The sequence below is a fragment of the Pristiophorus japonicus genome, chromosome 8 (assembly GCF_044704955.1).
Source record: "Pristiophorus japonicus isolate sPriJap1 chromosome 8, sPriJap1.hap1, whole genome shotgun sequence".
Taxonomy (NCBI): domain Eukaryota; kingdom Metazoa; phylum Chordata; class Chondrichthyes; family Pristiophoridae; genus Pristiophorus; species Pristiophorus japonicus.
In genome coordinates, this window is record NC_091984.1 from 117,499,071 (window position 1) to 117,508,035 (window position 8,965).

An 8,965-nucleotide genomic window follows, 5' to 3' on the forward strand; every position below is an offset into this window, starting at 1 on the left:
AATCCAAGGAAGAGGCATATAAATTGGCCAGAAAAAGCAGCAAACCTGAGGACTGGAAGAAATTTAAAATTCAGCAGAGGAGGACAAAGGGTTTAATTAAGAGGGGAAAATAGAGTATGAGAGGATGCTTGCCGGTAACATAAAAAATGACTGCAAAAGTTTCTATAGATATGCGAAGAGAAAAAGATTAATGAAGACAAACGTAGGTCCCTTGCAGTCAGAATCAGGTGAATTTATAATGGGGAACAAAGAAATGGCAGACCAATTGAACAAATACATTGGTTCTGTCTTCACGAAGGAAGACACATAGAACCTTCCGGAAATACTAAGGGACCGAGGGTCTAGCAAGAAGGAGGAACTGAAGGAAATCCTTATTAATCAGGAAATTGTGTTAGGGAAATTGATTGGATTGAAGGCCGATAAATCCCCAGTGCCTGATTGTCTGCATCCCAGAGTACTTAAGAAAGTGGCCCTAGAAATAGTGGATGCATTGGTGATCATTTTCCAACAGTCTATCGATTCTGGATCAGTTCCTATTGGACTGGAGGGTAGCTAATGTAACACCACTTTTTAAAAAAAGGATGGAGAGAAAAAGCAGGGATTTATAGACCGGTTAGCCTGACATCAGTGGTGGGGAAAATGTTGGAATCAATTATTAAAGCTGAAATAGCAGCGCATTTGGAAAGCAGTGACAGGATCAAGTCAGCATGGATTTATGAAAGGGAAATCATGCTTGACAAATCTTCTAGAATTTTTTGAGGATGAAACTACTAGAGTGGACAAGCTAGTACCAGAGGATGTGGTGTATCTGGACTTTCAAAAGGCTTTTGACAAGGTCCCACACAAGGGATTGGTGTGCAAAATTAAAGCACATGGTATTGGGGGTAATGTATTGACATGGATAGAGAACTGGTTGGCAGACAGGAAGCAGAGAGTCGGGATAAACGAATCCTTCTCAGAATGGCAGGCAGTGACTAGTGGGGTGCCGCAGGGCTAAGTGCTGGGACCCCAGCTATTTACAATATACATCGATGATTTAGATGAAGGAATTGAGTGTAATATCTCCAAGTTTGCAGATGATACTAAGCTGGGTGGCGGTGTGAGTTGTGAGGAGGATGCTAAGAGGCTGCAGGGTGACTTGTACAGGTGAGGTGAGCGGGCAAATGCATGGCAGATGCAGTATAATGTGGATAAATGTGAGGTTATCTACTTGGGTGGCAAAAACATGAAGGCAGAATATTATCTGAATGGTGGCAAATTAGGAAAAGGGGAGGTGCAACGAGACCTGGATGTCATGGTACATCAGTCATTGAAAGTTGGCATGCAGGTACAGCAGGCGGTGAAGAAGGCAAATGGCTTGTTGGCCTTCATAGCTAGGGGATTTGAGTATAGGAGCAGGGAGGTCTTAATGCAGTTGTACAGGGCCTTGGTGAGGCCTCACCTGGAATATTGTGTTCAGTTTTGGTCTCCTAATCTGAGGAAGGACATTCTTGCTATTGAGGGAGTGCAGCGAAGGTTCACCAGACTGATTCCTGGAATGGCAGGACTGACATATGAGGAGAAACTGGATCGACTGGGCCTGTATTCACTGGAGTTTAGAAGAATAAGAGGGGATCTCATAAAAACATGTAAAATTCTAACGGGACTAGACAGGTTAGATGCAGGAAGAATGTTCCCGATGTTGGGGAAGTCCAGAACCAGGGGTCACAGTCTAAGGATAAGGGGTAAGCCATTTAGGACTGAGGTGAGGACAAAATTCTTCACTTAGAGAGTTGTTAACCTGTGGAATTCTCTACCGCAGAGAGTCGTTGATGCCATTTCGTTAGATATATTTAAGAGGGAGTTAGATATGGCCCTGACTGCTAAAGGGATCAAGGGGTATGGAGAGAAAGCAGGAAAGGGGTACTGAGGTGAATGATCAGCCATGATCTTACTGAATGGTGGTGCAGGCTCGAAGGGCCAATTAGTCTACCTATTTTCTATGTTTCTATGTTTCAATCACGGTAAATTCATGTCAGAGCCCGGGATGGACACAGAAATGGTGTCGGGAACTGTCATCAACATCCCCCGACACGGACCCGCCGAAGGAGGGAAAATTGCAGCATTAGTGTTTAATTTAGACTTTGGTCTGATTTGTAAGTTCATTTTATGAAACTATTAATCATGGAAAATAAAATTTTGATTGTTCTGCTTTTCAACCTAGCAGGTGCTCGGTCAAGAGACAGCTTTGCTCCAAGAGACGACTAAAAGTGCCGAGGCTGCATTGTGCACGGAGGAAGTATTAGGAATGGATATGGAAATATTTGCATTTTTTTAGTAATAACTTGTGGTCTTACTTTCTTTGTATCCCTAAATAATATAAAGGTGAAGTTAATTAAAACTGCAACAAAATCCTAAATGTTAAATGGTGCAGGCACTAGTCTTTACCCTCACTTCTTCATTCCCATATATTGTGCTTCAACAAATGTTGTTCAGACTCTTCCTATAAGAAAACACTTTATTGCAAAAAGTTCCTTTTTAATAACCCCTTGAACCTTACCTTTAACGTAATCTGCTGACTTGTCACTAGATTTCAATCAAGTGTGAGATGTTATTGCCTTTATCAGTACTGATATATCCAGGGTACAAATGTCACATACTTGATGTGAAATTTTTAGAATACCCTGTATTGTATTAAGATTATAATGTTGTCAATATTTTATATACTTCTGTGTGTTATAATGGTTTTTATTAAATATTTTTTTTAAGTTTATGTAACAGCAGTTTTTTTTCTCTTGCCAATTTTCTCCTCTTCCCATCTCTCTCCTGAAGACATCAGCTTTTTGCTGGGTACAGTTTCACAGGTGACGGCAGCCTCCTGTACCTTACTCAAGTGGCCATTTCCCAGTTATGAACCTCGGTAGTGAGTATTAACAGGTACAGGTAAAGTGTCTAAAATCCGGAAACCTCGGGACTGAGGCCGTTCCGGATTTCGGGTATTTTCGGATTTCGGAACATCTTTCCGACGCCCCGAATCCGGCAACGCCTGGGCTGAGGTAGGTAGGGAGGGAAGTAGGGCCGCCAGCGGAGCGGGGGCCGAGGTAAGTGGTGGGGGGGGGCCCGGCAGCGGCGGCGGAGCAGACGGATGGTGGGGGCGTCAGTGGTTCCGAGTCAGGGGTCGGTGGTTCCATATCAGGGGTCGGCGGTCGGGAAAAACCTGCGTTGAAGACCTGCAAAAAAGGTAAACTAAAGTTTTTATTTTTAAATTATTTTTCAGCGGTTAATTCGGTTTTAAAAAAATCCGGATTCCGGAACATTTTCCACATTCTGGATGACCCCGCCACGGATCGGCCCGGTGTCCGGAACATTCCGAATTTCGGACGCTCAACCTGTATTTCCAATTGGAGGGTAACAGTTAAGTCTGTTTCTGTTCTTGCATCACTGTTGATGCCTACATGTTCCAGCAGGTGGCAGTAGATAACAGTCCGGAATGGGAAGCACTGACAATTTGCCTCGCTCCAACCCCGAGTTGGTGAGCACAATTCTAGTGCCATCAGTTATGTCAGCACTGACTTGGAATCAGGCCTGCGATCTTCCTGGTCTCTCTGCTCCCATTACCTGCCTAATGAGCTGACTGAATCATCGGATGAGCCTGCAGGTGATTTTCAAAGAATGATTTGGTAGATACGGTAGAAAATTCGGATTTAGTCCACTTTAAAAAATAATACATTTAAACTAATTGCTTTTGGAAAGAAATTAATTAAGTTGACACCAGCTGGGTCCAGAAACTGGGAAACAAATGTGTATCTTAATTGAAAGCAGCATAGTTTTACAACATGCTGAATGGTGGTGTTTCCATTTCAGTTAGCCATCTCTCTTGTCAGTCATTTCCAGCTGCATTGTTCCCCTTTGAATAATGTGGGCCCTATCTACTTGTCCCAGGGACAGGTAATGATGCACATATTTCTCACAACATACTTGTTCTTATTCCATGTGTGGATTGGAAGAAACATTGACAGCCGTGTAATATTTTAGCCAATATTATAGCCAATTAACAATTCCACAGTATAGAGGAAGGAATGGTTGTAAGTCAGATAGCAGGGGAGCAGGAACCACAGGCACACTTAAAGCAGTTACATAATCTGATCCTACGGTTAGATTACAAACTTCTTTGTTTAGAATTCCGGCGTTACCATCTCCATTGTTCACTGCACAGACCATGATCCAGAGTTTGCTGGAACGGGGCCTCTCACAGCGTACGCTGTTAGTTAAACTTTTTCCTGCACCCTTTAGCTCAAAATGTTTTTGCAAGTGCGAGCTGATAACGACACAGCGAGGGTAATGGGACGTCTGGGATCTTAGTAGGACCAACAGTCTATCTCCTTAACCAATGAGATTTATCATTAATTGAGAAATAAACAGAATGGAACAGATGGGTGAATTAGAGTCATATCATCAGGTACAGAGAAAGAAAGTTTGGATTAAGAGAGAAAAGAGACAGATAGGAAAAGCAAGACATTTAAAAAAAAAATTATATTTTTAAAATCTCCAATAACAATTCACTACCCAAAGGAATGAGTCTCCACACTTTTAATTGTTCACTTTCTGGGCCGGAGAGATGTTTTGGAGACATTGACAATTATCACGTCGTTATAAAGGTACTTGCGCTGTTACTTATCAGACTTACTTTCTGTGGTGAGTTTAATGGACAATGAATGTGAAAATCCAGCAAGTTCTTAAAAATAACAGAGAGGCCGAGAGTGAGATGTTGTTTGTGCAAAGCAAATGGGGGAGCGTCGTACATCGACCAGTAAGTTCTGGAAATCCGCAACTCACTGCCTATATCTTAATCTCCGCAACTTGCTGGCCGATTTGCACATTAATAATAATGTGCACCGTTCAGACACCCATATTTTTTCAGCATGTTCCGGCCCAATATTGTCATGTTCCCACCAGGTCTAGAAACATAGACATAGAAACATAGAAAATAGGTGCAGGAGTAGGCCATTCGGCCCTTCTCGCCTGCACCACCATTCAATGAGTTCATGGCTGAACATGCAACTTCAGTACCCCATTCCTGCTTTCTCGCCATACCCCTTGATCCCCCTAGTAGTAAGGGACCTAATGCTTTACATAGAATTTCATCTAGCTATTGGCTGTCTTCCTTGAGGAGGGCCATATTGGTCTCTTCGGGTCACAGTAGCTCCAAGGTGACAAAGGCTGCTCGAAACCATGCCAATTCTCTGTGGTAGACTCGGTAGACTCAGTAACTCAGTATCTGAACAAGGCAAGTTCAACATGTCCTGGAGCATGGTCGAAGCTGGACCAGGCAGCCTAGCTCATCAATGGAACCTGGACGGCTAAACTTATCAATTGAGGGATGGGATTCTTCCCACTTAACTCCAGATAATGCCTGCAAGTCACCATCCAATCAAGTAGGGTTGTCCTGAAGGATCAAGCAGCGGGGAAACCTTTCCAGTAAGCTGCATGGCTTTAGCTGGTAAACTCCAGCAGTACCAATGTTTTTTTTATTCATTCATGGAATGTGGGCTTCACTGGCAAGGCCAGCATTTATTGTCTATCCCAAATTGAGAAAGTGGTGAGCTACCTTCTTGAACCGCAGCAGTCATGTGGTAAACATACTCCCATACTGCTGTTAGGGAGGGAGTTCCAGGATTTTGAACCAGCAACAATAAAGGAACGGCGATATATTTCCAAGTCAGGATGGTGTGTGACTTGGAGGGGAACATGGAGGTGGTGGTGTTCGCATGTGTCTGCTGCCCTTGTCCTTCTAGGCGAAGGAGGTCGCGGGTTTGGGAGCTGCTGCCGCAGAAGCTGCAGTGGTGAATTACTGCAATGCATCTTGTACGCTACTTCAGAGTTCCTAAGTCTTGACTCGGCCAAACTGCACTTAAGCTCTCTTGGTAGAGAGTGTCTCTATGGGAAGCGTGTGAACTTCAAATTGGGCAGATAGGAACATTATAAGTATATATAGATTCCTCAGTAGCTTGATCTCAAATCTGGTGAGGAGTTTCTTCATGTGTCAGACAGCCAGCACCAATCTGGTCTTTTGGTCCTTTTCATTGTTACTATGTTTAACAAAGTCTGTTCCACATGTCTACTCTCCAAATGTCGAAAAACTTTTTTTGCCAATATCTTCTGGTCCTCTGATGATTGTTTATTTAAGTTAAATGACCTGATTTGCATCTAAATTATTCATGCATTTTAAAGACTCTCAGAGGGCTAAAAATCTGCCCATGTTTTTGCCGATAGTTCGCCGTCAAACCGGAAAATTCGGAGAAATCTTGTGCCACTGGGGAGTGGACCGCTGGTGTGCAAGACTCGAAATAGCGCTTTTGCCAAAAATGGAATTTCTAGCCCCTGTAGTTAGGACGAAAAACCTGCGTTGCAGCCTTTGGAACAGAGGTAGGTATGAAGATCTGCAAAAAAGGTAAGTTAAAGTTTTTATATTTTTTAATTCTTTTGCAGAGATTCGATAGTTAAGTGTCTTGTGAATGTTCTGTGGTTTTTTATTTTTTGTTTTTTGCAATTCTTTTGTGTGTTTTCTGCCCTCCCAAGGCCTCTCTCGCAGTGGTATCGACCTCGGAGAAAAGTTGCAGAAAATTCGTGGTTTGCACCACGAATCCTCGTGCAACGCCGATTTTTACCGCTGGGCGAACAGAAGCCGGAATTTTAGGCCTTGTAGCAGTAGTGGAGTCATAGCGGTATTTTTAGCGACAAAATACCACTATCACTAAAAATTGAATTTCTAGCCCTCAGTCACTAGCTCCCTCTCAATTTCTCTCCACTGCAAACCAGATTTTGTGGTGAACCTTTTCCCATAATTTAGTACTAAGTCCTGGAATCATCCTTCTTGGAATCCTCTCCAGTGCATCAATGTACAGTGCTGGTAAGATGTCCCAAAGGGCAAAGTGTATTCCAAATGTGACCTCATCAATCAGTTCTATGGGTTAGACTAACCAGTTTCAGCAACAGATGTATCCCAGTATATGGAACAGTCAGGCACTGAATTTCAGTTAATAGTTGATCCAAATCCCGCCTCCTCCCCCCGCCCCTGATCTTTGCCAATAGATCCTCATCCATTGTGTGCACAGATATTTCTGGTGCCCATGAGCATTACCTCACCTTTTGCCAGACTAAACTACCTCTACAAATCCGTGACCTATCCATTTAATTTGTTTGAATACCATTAATACCACTTATGCTAATTAGTTTGCCACAAAGCTGGGTAGCAATAAGGCTTTTGAGAAATACCCTTCTCAATCTACTTTATATTTAAAATGGTGAGTGGTCTCAAGGTTTCAAATGTACACATCTACTTGTCGATGATGCTGTGATCATAACGTTATATGACGTTCAGAAGCAAATTCTCCCCCCCCCTCCCCCACCCCCACTTGTTGGGAAGTGGCTCATCCACCGTTGCCCCCGTTCACTCCCCTTCATCCCCTTCTTCTTCCCTCACGTTTCCCCCTCCACCATGAAGAAATGGACCCTGCCCTAGAGCCATGTGCCCCTTCACTTTTTTCTGTTGCTCCCACTCTTCACCTCCTGCTCCTCTTCCTGTCTCCCTATCTGTTTCTTCCCCACTGTCTCTCCCTTCCTCATCTATCTCCACCTTCCCCTTCTATCTCCTTACATCCAATGATCCTGCTGCTTTCTCGCTGCTCGAGCTAAATACTGGGGCTGGTCTTGATTTCCCATGTGCAATGTCATGCAACATCAACTAGTATAATTTATAAATTTATAAGCAGTGTGGCCTGTAGACAACCTGAAACAAACCCTCTTGGAATTTCACATTTGATTTCCCGACACCCCTAGATGGTGCATTCATTATGACCTTGTCATGGCCCCATTTCACCACGTGTTTCTCAGTCCACCTTCAACAAAGGTTTGGCGAAGGCATGCGTCGAAACACGATATCTAGTTCCGATCGCACACGGGTCATCTTGTTGCACCATTGGGGGTTATGCTATCATACAATGGCAAAGTGGGCTGTCCGGGGACACCTCAAACATAAACACAAAAGCAAAATACTGCGGATGCTAGAATCTGAAATAAAAACAGAAAATGCTGGAAATCAGAACTGGCAGTTCTGACGAAGGGTCATCGACCCGAAACATTAACTCTGTTTCTCTCCACAGGTGCTGCCTAACCCGCTGAGTGTTTCCAGCATTTTCTGTTTTCACCTCAACATAAGCTGCTCAAACTGCTTACGGGAATGTCCAGCAGTGCTGTACCAAGGAAAATATATTAAGCTTGTAACATTGCTCTCTTGGTTAACTTCCCTCAAAGAATTCCAGTGGAGTAACCAACTACCTCTAAAACATTCTTCTTCCAATTGTGGTCTTACTGTGCTTTAGGTGAACATTGGTTGCATCCTGTAAAACACTGCTGAGCATTTTCCTCATACTGGGCTAAGAGGTCGGTAATTCCCTGATTCCTACCTCTTGCTCCTTTTTTCCTGAAAATCAAGATTTCATAAGCTACTCTCCGGAACCATGTGACTGAGCTATAGTGCATGCACTTAATAAAACTCCTACAACTATTAACCAGTGCTTTGCATGTTTCTTCACTTACTTTCTTGTGGATTCTGTGTTGTATCCCAAGTAGTTCCAACGTTCCGTAGGTACTTTATGCTTTGTCTATATTCATAGCACACCATTATCCTTTGTTGTAGGTTACCAAATCACATTGACTGGTTCTGGAAATTTTGGTATTGGTAGGGTTGGCATCTGTAAGCACATTAATGGAAAAGTACATCTTACTATTGACCATTCAAGACGTAGTGATGTAGCGTAATATTTTGAGACAAAATATACAAATAGGCACCAAAAATGACCTTGAACCGTTTCTCCTTTTTAGACAATGTCAAGATGCTCCCTTGTATTGATATTGGAAGCACGTCATCAGCATGAGTCACTCTCCCTCCCCAAATTAAATATCCTCCTTAGATTATAACATGTTT

At 43.0% G+C, this 8,965-nt stretch overlaps 1 protein-coding gene across 4 annotated transcripts in view; it reads left to right on the forward strand.

Moving 5' to 3' along the window:
- LOC139268154 (eIF-2-alpha kinase GCN2-like) overlaps positions 1-2,684 on the forward strand; it is a 126,567-nt gene extending 123,883 nt beyond the window's left edge. For 3 of the 4 annotated variants that reach the window (XM_070886194.1, XM_070886193.1, XM_070886197.1), the window contains exon 24: positions 2,204-2,684. In XM_070886194.1, coding sequence (XP_070742295.1) covers positions 2,204-2,285 — 82 coding nt within the window. In that variant the 3' untranslated portion in view covers positions 2,286-2,684. The remainder of the gene's footprint in view (positions 1-2,203) is intronic. The other variant, XM_070886196.1, reaches the window with a different exon arrangement.
- The last annotated feature ends 6,281 nt before the right edge of the window (positions 2,685-8,965 follow it).